Here is a 14,591-nt window from a genome sequence, read left to right on the forward strand (position 1 = left end):
GGTTATAGAATCACTGCACTAGATTATGTCAACTGCCTACAGTTATGTCACTAGATTATGTCAACTGCCTACAGTTGACATAATCTAGTGCTTGATCCTAATCAAGCCACATAAAAGTAATTAAGTATGTATTAGTCCAAGTAGCTATAGCTATTAGCAATTGCAAATTCGTAAAGACCATCACCATGCAGCCCTATAAAGGTTGAATAAAACGATGAAAAATCCAATTTTGAGATTTTGATTGATGTATTGCATAGTAAAAGCGGTTCTAAATTATCTACTACTTGATGAAGAACATCAGTCTTAACATTAATTATTATATTATCGGCTTATTCACGTAACTGTTGACGAGGAACTCGACTAGTTTCAAACCAGGCTCATATTCATGAGCAGCATATCGCGACACACGACGCGGCGATTGTCGCGCTGTAACTCTAGTATTAGCAATATCAGCGCGACAATCGCCGCACTAATTTAGCATGTCTCACGAAGGTTATAATTAAAGTCTTAACATTAATTTCTTCTAGAGAAAAGTACGTTACCATGTAAAAAGGATGTCACCGACACGCTGGACCGCACACACTTAGCTTAAAAAAGAATGCAAAACAGCTACCCTTGAAACCGAGTACCCTTAAAAATGTCCGTCTGATTTACATAATTGTATTTTTTTCCAAAAAAACAGTAATTTAGATTCATTTTCCTTGTTTTCTGTACAGAAAGTTTTAATTAGCCGAAAAGAAAAGAAGAAAAATAATATTAACGTGGTTAAGTAAACGTAGGATAACATTGTATTAGCCTGTTTCCCCGAAGGACTAGGTATTAAAATCTAACACAAATTTTTGCCAGTTATTTAAGTATAATTCCACGTAGGAAAAGCTGTATTATATTTTCTTTGATCACGCAAATAAACAACGTGTTCCAGGTAAAATTAATTAACACACTCACAATTAAATTCTGATACACTTGATATATAGCTGGCCTATTCCCATGTCCTTTCTGTCCTAATAATAGGCGTGAAGTTGTGTGTGTGTGTGTGTATTACTCGAATTTCATGTCCAGAAATTACCAAATAAAATAGTAAAACGAAAATTATTTAAGAAAGTTTTGTAAATAAATTACAAAACTTTCTTAAATAATTCTTATACCGAACCTTAGAATATGTGGTCCTTTGTACAATACAAAGGACCACAGAATTACAATGCGAGACACATTTACAAAATAAAACCTATAAACTCTTTAAATCTTAAAATATTTTATTTTTAAGGCACAGCCTGTACTCCCCGATGTACCAAAACCATTATATAATACCGCTACCAGCTCGTATTGTAGAGTTTCCTAGGAAATTCCAACAGTCTTGAACACGGCCCCTGAAACTTTCAAAAGATTTACGAGTTATCTTTTCTATGGGGGCATGTGCTAAAACTTCGACGCCTTTTGAAAGAACCCGTGGGAATATTAATTATGGCTGGCCTTTTGTTTTATTGAGTGGTAGTCTGTTAAAATTATGAATATGAAAAAAGGAAACAATGGTCACAGGAAAACTGGTCTTATTGTTAATGATTATGGTTTACAATTATATACAGATGTCGTAAAATGTTTGACTGAGGGGTTAAAGGAGCTGTAGGATCACCTGGTAATAATCATCAACGCCCATGAATGTCTTGGCAATACCCACGAAATTAGTAAAGATAAAACTTCATATACTCAATTTGCTAGTCCAGTGTCCTTATATTCTCGGAGCTGCGGACTACCTAGCGGGTTTACCGGGGCTCCGGCTCGAAAAGCAGGAGAAGGAACGGGGTGGCTTTTTTGTCAGTAAGAGTGTGACACTCCCTCTTGCGTCGCCCAAGGCGGGAGAAGTCATTCGACGATTTTTCCCTCCTCAAAAAAAAAAAGTGTACTTATATCCTGCAAATAAAATATATACCTTTTCATGTAGGTTTAACGAGATGACTAGGAAAGAGCTATATTTAAAATAAAATAAATTCCTAAAACAAGAGTAACGTGCCCATTATAACGAACATACTTTTACAACATTCGACATAAAACGCCAATGCCTCAGGCAGAAGGGACTAAAACGTATTTTCACAAAATGACCAGTAAAGCGTAAAATTTCCTTTTCATCTCAATAAAGGGAAATCCTTTTGATTTTTAAAATAATACCTATATAAAATTATCAACCGTTATAAAAATTCGAATAGAAAAAACAATGAATTTCGTGAATTAATAAAATGTCACGGAACAAAGACCCATTAGAGGACCGCAAAAAACCTCAAAATGGCTGCTAGCAAAAAATAGAAAAAACAAGAAAAGGACCCCCTTGTTTTTCTGTTTGTAGAATTTCACATTCAGATTTGGTCCGCGGGCGTTCGCTCAAACATTTGTGGAATTAAACTTTCGGCTTCCAGAAGAAATTAAATGCTAACATAATTAGCAATCTGTCACAAGTTTAGGGAGATTTACGACAAAAAACAAAAGAAACGGATTTATTAGGTTTGAAGTTTAACTCTGCCATATTTTTCTCTTTGAGTGTCTAATTAGAAGTAGGATGATAACTTTTTGGAATTAATCTAAAGTCTCACATTTAAACGTATACACAAAATTCAATCTAACTAAAATTACGTTCACTCACACAAGTTAACGTATTGACAATCTCAAACTCCTACATCAAACTGAACAAGACACGATCAATTGACGCTGTTTTTTTTATTTGCACCAAAAATCTGCGGGTTGTAAAGAGGTTAGAACAAAGGGCCACTGAAGGCTAACGGCCGCAGAGAGCAAAAATTACGAATGAAATGAAACCTTGCACGGTTGTGTTACTGTTACACTCTCTTAGGTCAGAACCCTTCCAGGAAACTTACGAGTAATATTTTGTAGGGCAGATTGTGAGCCTCCTAAGCTATTTTCTGAACGACCAGCTTTCATTAAAGTTAGGCAGGCACTGGCCTTAGTTTGCAAATTTCATAATGTATCATCCTACGTTTTAGTTCGCCTATTAAAATTGTATTTTCAGATTAGTTTTGTGAACTAGCATGTCTGTTTTTGTTGTTTCACATTAATTACCTATAACTGATGGCCACTGCTGATCAAAGATTTCTTCTCACACGGAAAAGGTTTGAGCATTAATCACCACGTTTTAGTTGCATAATTAAATAATATTAAAAGATCAATGTTATTATTCCCAATGTTAATCTTATATACTAGACTTCTTTTTTTTCACCATGTAATTAATAATTTAAGAATATATCTTATACGTGTGTGATCTGAGATCATAAAATGCTTCGACCCTCAAGCCGAACAAACTTTGTTTTTTCTAAGTACGCACACGGCTGCTGGCAATCCATTAGTTCTAGAACCTTACACCTTTATTTTTTTGACAAAACATCTTGTTTTGACGAATATTCTTAGGTACTTACTACATACTTATCTTATCCACATTGTATGAAAAATTTGGCTCAAAGCTTATGTAATCCCGGGGCTGCAGACTGTCTTAGCTGTTTACCGGGGGCTCGAAAAGCAGAAGTAGGAACGGTGTGGTTTTTAGTCAGTAAGAGTCTGACACTCCCTCCCGTCTCGCCTAAGGCGGGAGAAGTCATTGGATGATTTTACCCCTCAAAAAAGGCTCACGTAATGTTCTAGGAATTATAATTATGTGTAATTCTTCTAGCAAGATAGGCTTCTTTTCTCTCAATCTCTTAGAACAACCATAAAGGGATTAAAATTGAATTTTGGTCCTTTGATACAATTTTTTTTTATTTATAAATTTAAATTTGTCTTCTGTGTCAATTCTATCATTTCAAATCTCAATGGAATAAAATAGCAATTGTATATTTACCGAACTAGTCACAAAGGATTCTAATAAACTTTTCGACGAATACTTAAAAGCCTTAAGACTTAACCTGAGTGCCTCAACTTATTTAAATACAAATTCCCAACTCAATACTAAGTAAAATATCTAAATTAAACCACGAATATCAAGCTAAATTAAAACAACCCCAAGTCTTTAAATTAATATATTTCCGTCGATAAATCTTAAAGTTGAGAGTTTGTCGCTAAGTTACTTATTTTAAAGTTATTTCTTATTGCGGCTTATTTGATTAAATTTTAAAGATTATATTATTATATTAAAAATTGCAATAATTCTTTAATTTCCATGGGGACATGGATTTTAGTAAAATAATCTGACTTTATTTTTAACCGGCTTAAAAAAAGAAGGAGGTTTTCTATTTGACGTATTTTTGTGCGCTATTATCTCATGATGGCCAAACCGATTTTGATACCGTTTTCGGAAAAGTGTTGTTACGATTAAGAGCAGGTTTTAGTATATTAAGCGACTTCGAAAAGATGAGGTCTAAGTCGGTTTTTTTAAACGTGGTTTTCTGAGCAATCGGTAATAATAATATCACTAGTGATGGAACCCTGTCTTGAAATCTAGTTAGGTTGTGGAATAAGAATATTTATATGTAAAATTTTTCAAACAAATTTGATGCCTAAAATTTTGAAACCCATTTCAGACATTGCTTCTGGAAAAAAGGACCAGAAAAAAAGTTTCCAGCAATATTTATTTTCAATTACATCTTATTTACAACGAAGGTCAGAGGTAAATTTTTAACCACATTTCCGACAGGGTTGGTCACAAAAAAAGAAAAGGGATAAAAAAATAACATGAAAAAAAACCGACACGAAAAACTGAGCGACTACTTTTTCAAACTTTTAATTGCTTAAGCCAAAGACAGTAAAAAGTTACGTTGACGAAAAGAAATATCCACTCGTTATTTTTACGGTCAACTCTATTCCTTTAAAAAGAGAAATGATTGACGGTCCACCGTACTAACTTAGTTACTTTAACGCTTTTTTTTTTGTAATTAAGTTACAGTAAGACAGTTTCGTGAAAAAATATTGTTGTAATTTTGATGGCTTTGGCCTTGATAAATGTTTTAGTTTTGTTAAAAGCAATGTGAACGATGACAAAGATTAGTTTGCTCACGTTTAGAACTATTTGTATTAGACTTTTTTAACGTTGATAAGTCTGCGTTTGGCCTCCAACCTTCTTACTGCCAGGACGGCGAAGCGAAGATGCGGCCGAAGATGGAGCATACAGACTTAGAAAGTAACTATTCACTCGGACCTTTAAGACAACGGAATGTGTGCATTTCACATTATTATTATGACAAGTGTTATGGATCAAATAAAATAATTTGAATTTGATGTTTCGTTGCGTTGTCTAAATGTTTTATACTTTTAAACAATTTAGAAATTTCAATTAAAAATGATGAATTCTGTATAAGCTTTGGAGCATGTTTTTTTTACTAGCCATAGTCAAATCAAATCACTTTAATACATTACAGCCTTTTTTTTTATTTTAAAGGGGGAAAATCATCCAATGACTTTTCTCGCCTTGGGCGAGGCGAGAGGGAGTGTCAGACTCTTACTGACTAAAAACCACCCCGTTCCTTCTCCTGCTTTTCGAGCCGGAGCCCCGGTAAACCCGCTAGGTAGTCCGCAGCTCCGGATCAGGCATCAGCCCTGCTGGGCCCCATCTGTGGTGGTCTGATGGCTCTTTGAGGCGCGCGCGGAACGCGACGCGCCGCACGCACGGGTCTGGTTCTGTTCGGGCGGTGAGCTACCCTTGCTCGCCGTCCGCAGGCCCGCATTACGGTGGCCGGAGATCGTCTCGCGATCCCCGACGCCCGGATTGTCCCTCGCGACGGCTGGGGCGTGAGGAGGTTTGTTCTCTCACGCGCCCCGCCTCCTCCTTAGCTAGCATGACTGCTTCGCAGAAGGAGGACACGTTAATCTTAAAGTAAAATACGGTATCCCAGTCCCTCTCGCTCCGCACCATGGCCTGAACCAGTGCCGGGCGCGAGAGGTCGCCGTCGCCGACCACATCCCTGAGGACTTGGCGGTGCTCAGCCCACGCAGGGCACACCGCCACCGTATGTTCTACCGTGTCCTCCGGGCGGACATTACAGCCTTATGCATATACAAAGCTTTAGTTGTTTTGTTAACAAATCACAATTATATTATAAGGTAACCGACCTACCAAACAATTATTTTCATAACACAAAATGATCCTTATTATAATATCATTACACGAACACGAAACAAACCCGTGGGTTTTATGTACAGTACAATGTACATAATATCTAAGATATTCTTCCAAGAAAAATGTTTTGCGAACATTTTAAGGGAAAGTTAAGAACAGATAAGGTAATTAGGCTAATTGGCAATGTTTTGTTTCAGGGGTACACCTTTAACGTTAATCTTAAAGTAAAATACGAGAACAAAAGGTTTTGCTAACTTATCATGGCTTGTAAGCCTTTAACTTGATTTGAGGCCCTTTTTATATTTAGACGAGTGTAGTGGCGAAAGGGGTTGAGAGGAATTTTAATGTGCTAGCGGTTTAAGTATCGTCGATATTGAGTTACTCGTTTTAAACAAAAGGTAGAAAGAAACTGCGTATTTGACAGTATATACGAAAATATATCAATGAATGCCACTCACTTAATACAAGGTTAACACATTGAACGTCGTGGTGGTCATCGGTGACCGACGTTAGCGGAGAATTTACCTTCAACAGTTTTCTTTAGGCAGTCAGAGACTTAAGGAATAAGTCCTTAATAATATGTTATTAGGTGTCATACAATGACTGGATTGCCTGCACTGTTGGTATAGTAGCTGGGCAATCGGCTGCCGCACAACATATAGCGGTTTCGACTCGCAAAAAATATTGAATATAACTTTAGAATCTTATATTTAGTAGCTAAAAATGTTCAAGAACCAGAATTCCGATAGCGCTTTGTTTGTCACGATAGTTGAAACCCTTTGCTTAACAGTTACATTGGTGAACCCTTTACTGTATCAGTGTTATAAACTAGATCATTATTTTAATTCTTATTTGTTTTGTTACAGATTATGAAGCCCTGCGGGGGGCTGAGCCTCGGCCAGGCGCTATGTGGAGTGCGAGCGTGTTCTTCCTTACACAGATTGTCGTGTGTCAATTTACTACAGGTTAGTATAAATTAATTTTCACCGATTGTGTTCTAAGTCGGATGTAATAATGGATGAGCCTATTGCGATAACTAAACTGGGCACAATTCCAGACTCCGTGTTACTACTGAGAAATTTTCGAAATACCGAAAATAGCCCAGTTATACTTTGCCCGACCCAAGAATCAAACCCAAGACCCGTTGCCCGGCAGTCATACTTGCGACCACTCGGTCAATGAAGCAGGCATTAAAAAGTGATATACATCAAAATATAGTAAGCAGAACATATGCGTTTGGCATTGGTTGACTTCAGTCATGTTTTTAGCAAAAAGTAATTTAAAATATATATATATTTATTCTCAGAAGCTGTTCGAGTAGACTTAATTAATAAAATTAACTCCACAATAATAATTATAATGTATTACTATATTATTTCGACGTACAGCTATATTAATTACGTTTAAAGAAACCATAATAATAAACACGTTTCATTTTACATTAAAACGAAAATGGAACTTCAAAAAAGTACTTTTCGTATTTTGCCTAAAGGTCTTCAGTTCTACGAAGTCACAACTTCCATGTTCCATTAATGTAATCTTTCATTAAAACAATGATGAAAATGTTAAGTCAAATAAGTAACTTTTATTTCAGTATAATTAAACATATTTTCGACCTGCCTCTTTAAATAATGAATACGAACTGCGACTGAAAAGAACATTTTTTTTTTTAATAATTCGCACACGTTATTAATATGGTATCAATAACCCCCATTCAATAATGTCGTGTCGTGTGTAATATCAATTAACACATTGAACGCCGTGGTGGTCACCGGTGACTGACGTTAGCGGAGGATTTGCCTTCAACAGTTTTCTATTGGCAGTCAAAGACTTAATAATTGAATCAAAAATTTTATTGTGGTAATGTAATAATCTATATAAGAAGGCAACTGGTTGCCGTGCAATTTGTCGTGAGTTCACAAATTATTGTTCCTGGTCTGGGTATCATGTGTATATGAATTTGTATATTTGTAAACGCACGCACGACACAGGAGAAAATCTAAATGTAGATCAACGTTTATAAAAAAGAAGTTCAAACAACTCTTCTAACTTCTAACACACTAATAACCACAATTACTCCCCAGAAAACCCAACAACACCTACAACAGAAGAATCACCGACGGTGACGTCATTCTACGCGCTCAGCACCGGCATTGTACCAGCTCCTGTCATGCTAAGGCTTGGGAACTCCACCATAGACAGCACAAAGGCTTTCAAAGTCCCACAGCCTTCCCAGGATCCTTCTACAGAGAAGCCGATGAAGTTAGACATGGTTCCACATGTGGTGCTGAAGAACACCTACTTTGACCATGATAGGAAATATGGGCCCAGTTTTGAAGATGCTCCTGATGGGAATATCACTAAAATTACGGTTCAGTTAGGAGAGGATGCGCATTTGAATTGCAGGATTAGTTTGCTGCAGGATAAAACGGTGAGTTGGATTTAGTTTTTTTTTTAATGATTTTAAGCTGATATTGGAGTAAATGTTACCTACAGGGTTTGAAATTTTCGGAACTGCGGACTTCCTAGCGGGTTTATCGGAGCGCCGGGAAACGATAAACCCACCATGTAATTTACTGTTTCAGTTTGTTTTATTTTAAACTAAAACTTGGTTTGGTCTTGCAATTAAGAACGTCTGTAATTAATTATCTATTAGATCAGAAGTTGAAAGTTTAGGATCTTTCATCGACCCGGAGTTGCGGACTGCCTATCCCTAGGTCACCGGGGCTCCGTCTAGAAAAGCAGGAGTAGGAACGGGGTGGTTTTTAATCAGTAAGAGTCTGACGCTCATCGTAAGAGTCTCACGTCGCCTAGGGCGAGAGAAGTTATTACATGATTTTCCCCTCTCAAAACTAAGGGTTTGAATTGGTGACTTAAATGCCACTGACATACTTTTGAATTTAACTATTAATTTAGTTTTAAAGAGCATTCTTGGAGAGTGGTTCTGTTGGACGTTACTTTACCATCTTGTCATTTTCTTTTTAAATACCGTATTGAAATTATTACAATTCGTCATAGTTTTGATTACCTTTGATAGTCTTACGTCTACGTGCAAGCTATCTAAATATAGCGCATTTTTTAACAAGTCTTCCAAATGAAGTATCATCTACTTTAAAGAATACGTTACAATAATCGCATATAACCACTAACCACTTCTAGTTTTAAACCTTTTAAAGCCAAAACGAGCATATTGCGTGGGAACACTGTTTTGGGCTAACCGTTCGTGTAACATGAACTGCTTACAGCAATATATCCAATATAAGTTGACCCTGCATTGTATGCAGTTGGTGCATGTAGTGAGGTCAGCTTATATTGGTTTAGTATATTTTAATGTGCTGCTGTCTTCAGTGGCTAGCGTGTTTGCACCCTCGATAAGGCTCCTTCTTACAAACGGACACCATTTAGATTGTAGTTGCCCATAATTTTGTACAGGTAATCTATTCAGGTTTTTGGTAGCGTGGTACTAACTGGTTTGTTGAATAAAGTGGGCATTATTCTGTTTCGCTTAAACAATTTCATTCAGTTAGCTTTTTTTTTTTTTTTTTTTTACATTTAATGGGTCGACGTTTGACCGCTATCTCACCTGATGGTAAGTGATGATGCGGCCTACGGTGGAGCACGTCTGCCCATAAGCAACCTATTCACTCGGGCCTTGAAGACACCCAGGTTATACCCATCAGGAAACACAGACTCCGGCAAGGAGTTCCACTCCCTAGCAGTTCGCACAAGGAAGCTTGAAGCGAAGCGCTTCGTGCGAGTTGGTGGGATATCTACCATGAAGCGGTGACGCCTCGCCGATTGTCTTGTGGTTCGATGATGAAAAGGACTAGGGGGAATCAAGTTGTGCAATTCCCCCGCACACTCTCCGAAATGTATCCGGTAAAAAACGGAAAGGCTTGCGACCTTGCGCCTGTGTTCAAGGCTTTGAAGCCGGGCCTCCACAAGCGCATCATCGTTGATGAGCTTCTTGGCACGCCTTTCAATGTGTTCGAGCGCATCTAGCTGGCATCTAGCCGAGCCGTCCCAAAGGTGAGAACAGTACTCCATACATGACCGAACCTGCGCTTGGTACAGGCTCAGCAGTTGTTTCGGTGTGAAGTACCGTCTCACCTTCGAGAGGATACCCAACTTCCTACCAGCCAGATGCGCCTTCGACTCTATATAAGAGCCGAAGTTTAGCGTTGGCGATAGAGTTACGCCAAGAAGCTCTAGATGATCCGATATTGGAACGGATACATTTCGGAAAGTAGGAGCCAGCGGAAATTGACTCCGTTTGGCAGAGAATAGACACGCCTGGGTTTTGGTAGCGTTGAACTTGACCAAGTTGGCGTCACCCCAATCGGAGACCGCCTTCAAGGACGAGTTCAACCGTTCGACCATGGATTCTCTTAGAGACTGGATCTGTGTTCCGCTAGTCCGCGCATCGGACACATACCTTTCAACAACTGTGCTGTCATCTGCATACCCAAAGATACCGGGCTTAAGCAGGTCGTTGATGTGCAGCAAAAAGAGCGTTGCTGAAAGTACTGACCCCTGAGGGACTCCGGCGTTGATACCAAATTGGTCAGTAGAAATTAATTACTACTCGTGGTTGTACCGTGTTTTAGTTTAGATTTTAGATGGGCTAGATTAAAAGGTTCTGTTTTGGGAATTGTGGATTAACTTGAGTCATTTTTTATTTTATTCTCAATGGAATTTGCTAATTTTGGTTTTGAAAATTAGGATTTCATTTTTCGATATTATTTCCTAACAAATTGCTTTTTTTCATCAATATAATTCCTTTACAAAGTACTTATTAATGACATAACACATTTAAACACCGCTCGAATCCAGCAATTAACTTGTAATTTTTTTAACATAAAATCTTATGTCGTATGATATAATATTGTATAATGTCAATACAAAAGAGCTGTAAGCTCACGGTCCGTACGCTGGCAGCGTGCTTACAACCTTTTTATATTGTTTCCAAAGCAAAAATTACCGTGTTGAAGCCGTGTTGTTTATACATACGTGTAATGATCTTTAGTCTTTATATTTTATAGTGTTTTTCCGGCTAGATTGGAGCCCTAAGTTAAGCAATTTTTCTCTACGTGATCCAATAGGCTTTTTCCCTACTTACACGTATTCAAATAAAATTACATACTCTTACTTTGAGCACACGTGGAAAAATAATGGTTTTATCGCATTCATATAAGGAAATAAGGATATATAAATAGGGTTATGAATTTTTATCGCAACATAAACTTTAATATTATATTCTTCTTTATATTCCAAGGTGAAAAAAGGCAATCTCACATATAGACCTACATCAAATTAAACTGGTATAGCATAATATAAGCATGGTTAGTTATAATATTTAATTTAATGTTTGTTTATGTCATCATTGTTGACAAGTCCTGCTCATATTATTTTCTTTTTGCTTCTCCTCTAATAATATCTTCTGATTTATTTCGTTGCGGGATCTAGTACAGTCATTCATGTCCCTGAGACGCGCTAGGCTTCAGTGTTCTGGTGTATTCATGTTTGTATCTACTGTAGATCTTGTCATAATATAAAAAGTCCTGCTCATGATGCGTAATGCTTTTGTGTTACCTCTGTTGTTGTAATCGAATAAACTGCTGTAATCAACAAATACCAACAAATAATAAAACAAAATAGTGCAAAACGAAATTTGTCAGGAAAAAGAATGGTATAAATTGTGGATCACTTTACTAATCCTTACCTTGTTAAACAAACATTATTTAAATCCATGCATCGTTACCAACACAGCGCTTACACTTAGTATAAAAGCTAGCTAGTTTTATTTAAATCGGAAAACACGGGATTATCGGGCGCCATATTCTTTTTTCGTTTACTCCCAAATCAGCTCGAACGAAACGTAATTAATAATGTAGCAGAAAAGGTCATTATTTATTTAGCAAGCAGCTTTTATACGGAGTGCCGGAGAGACCCGAAGAGATACGGACTTAGCCGAACGCGCCAGACTATTACTTTTACACACTTCGTTAGTCGCGTCCATTAAACAACATGACGTTTTACAAAATCTCATTCCAGGGCTTCACGTTTACTACACTTCTTAACTTGGGAAGTGAGTAGTAGTAAGAATTTTCACTATAAATTCAAATTGCTACTTAATTTTCGTCAAGATGTTGGCTGTTTTGTGGCTACACTTAAGCCAAAAATAGTATAGGGTTCAATCACCTCCGTAAGTTGATGCCTTTTTATTCCCGGGACTAGGCAGAGGTGCACACGTAATGGTACTGTACAATGTACACCCCTTTTTTAACCATTTATGTTTTAAGTCCCATGAAACAGGGCAATGCTATATACTGGGCACATTCCCAGACTCCGTGCTACTAAGTACTGAGATTCTTTTCGAAAATCCGAAAAAAGCTCAGCAATAATAGGGAATGGCAGTTCGCTCACTCGACCAACCAATGTGATTTTTTAACTAAATTTTCCAAAAATAGTAAGCAGAATATTCCATTCTTTTACAATACATATAAGATTAATTAAATTGCTACAGTCAAATACTTGTTGATCACAAAATCCCATACAAAACAAAACAGAACCTACAACACCACAAACTATCACCTAGAAGTATCTATTCATGTATACTTAATGGAACAATCAGCTGAAGAGCGCCTTAAAATCCATTGTGGTAGCGACAGAAACCATTGTTAGCACAGTGGCGCCACCTAGTTCCATTATTGGAATTGTAACAGCCATTGTACTGAAAGTGTTCGTCCAGGGAGCTATTAGAAAGGATTATTAATCGAATGCTAAAATTTATAGGAGAAAATTATCCACACTTTAAATATTGGCTGGATTAAGTCCCGAAGGGTTGTGCTTTATTAATATTTTGTAACTAATCTGTGAGGGATAGGATAAAATAGTGTTTTGGGAGTTAATGGGAAGGGTTTGAAACAATCTCTGGGATAACGTTTTGCTAATCCTAAAGTGAAATTTAAACGTAGCACTGCATCGTATAAATAATAGGATGAGAGTGAATATCAAGATTAACAATTAATTTTAGAATTAATTATCTCATAATTATGTATAGACACCGATAGTAAACGAAATGATAAGTCTAGTCCTCTAGACAAATCAACACTCAAATTTAAATAAAAAAAATGTGTAAAACAAAAATAACTAAAAAAGTATTCGTCATTTTTATCTAAACAAGTTTTGCATTGCATTGTAGTCGGTCTATTTTAATACAAACTCACCTCTACATTTTAACCTCAAGTACCTCTTAAATTTACTTTACTGCATACAAATTCCTAGCAAAATACGTGACCAAGATAATAATATGGTATTCACAGAAGATTTAAGTAGCTATTATTCTGTTTTGTGCACGTAATAATTGTTCAGAGATCCACGTGTATACCAGTGTTTCAAAATTAAGTGCATAGACATATTTAGTCCTGAGCTGCGGACTGTCTACTGTCTAGTGGGTTACTGGGACCGGGGCTCCGGTTTGAAAAGCAGGAGTAAGAACAAGGCGGTTTTTAGTCAGTAAGATTCTGAAACTCCGCTCAAGGCGGGAGAAGTCATTGAATGATTTTAGGCCCTCAAAAAATTTAATATAATAGAGATTGAAATAGCATTGAAACTGTTTTGAATAGTTTTAATAAATCATCCACTTCTTATCTTATCGATTTAAAACATTAGACACATATTTTTCATTTTAGTATGGGTACAAATACTTTTGAAAATACATCGATTTGAAATATCGCGTGTCGTCACTTTTAGGTATACTTTGTAAGTAGAAATGACGTTTTTACTCCCACTCCTCTAAGCATTGATTCGTTTTATCAAAATATCGTTATCTTATTATGACAAAATAAATAAATACGAGTATAATATTTTTTTCATTACCTATCTAACGAACTAAATAGATTTCTAATTTTCATACCCCGTCATCATCCCTATCGAGCTATAAAATAGAAAAAATCTACCTCTATTTCCAATAACAAGGCTCATAAAAGAGCTAAGAGAAAAATATCGCAAGATATTATTGCTTTTGACAGCTATTTAAATGCGTCATTATAGTTTTCTATCGAACAAAACGTTATCGATAGGTACCACGAGAAGCTGCCATCTGCATGGCGTCGGAATGACAAATGACGTCAAATAACAGGATCCTAGATAAAGCCAGTATAAATTGAATTATGGTAGAATAGGTCTAATGTGTAGTGAGAGATCAGTTTATGCTGGGAACTACAATTTTGATGATGGGTTTAATATGAAGATGTATTCAAAAATGGTACCGTACTTAATCGCGTTATTGTAAGCTGCAGTAAAGAAAACATGTTAAGTTTAAAAATATTATATTCAAGACATTTATTTTCATTTGTATTTTTAAGTCTATGAGCATTGAAAATCTTTTAACTAAAGTAAACAAAACACAAATTAAAAATAATAGCATTAAAAAAACTAAAACAGAACGCAATTCGATTTTCAAATTTAAATTCAGATTACTTTTAAACGATGTATTTTTTTATTGCAATGCGAACCCCACGCTATTACATTTACAAAA

At 36.5% G+C, this 14,591-nt stretch overlaps 1 protein-coding gene across 2 annotated transcripts in view; it reads left to right on the forward strand.

Annotated features, from left to right (window-relative positions):
• The window catches only part of LOC118274152 (hemicentin-2), a 150,568-nt gene that overhangs the window by 118,832 nt on the left and 17,145 nt on the right, over positions 1-14,591 (forward strand). For both annotated transcript variants that reach the window (XM_050705063.1, XM_035591559.2), the window contains exons 2-3: positions 6,916-7,014; positions 8,134-8,480. In XM_050705063.1, the coding sequence (XP_050561020.1) occupies positions 6,957-7,014; positions 8,134-8,480 (405 nt within the window). In that variant the 5' untranslated portion in view covers positions 6,916-6,956. The remainder of the gene's footprint in view (positions 1-6,915; positions 7,015-8,133; positions 8,481-14,591) is intronic.

Source organism: Spodoptera frugiperda, chromosome 3 (assembly GCF_023101765.2).
Source record: "Spodoptera frugiperda isolate SF20-4 chromosome 3, AGI-APGP_CSIRO_Sfru_2.0, whole genome shotgun sequence".
NCBI lineage: Eukaryota > Metazoa > Arthropoda > Insecta > Lepidoptera > Noctuidae > Spodoptera > Spodoptera frugiperda.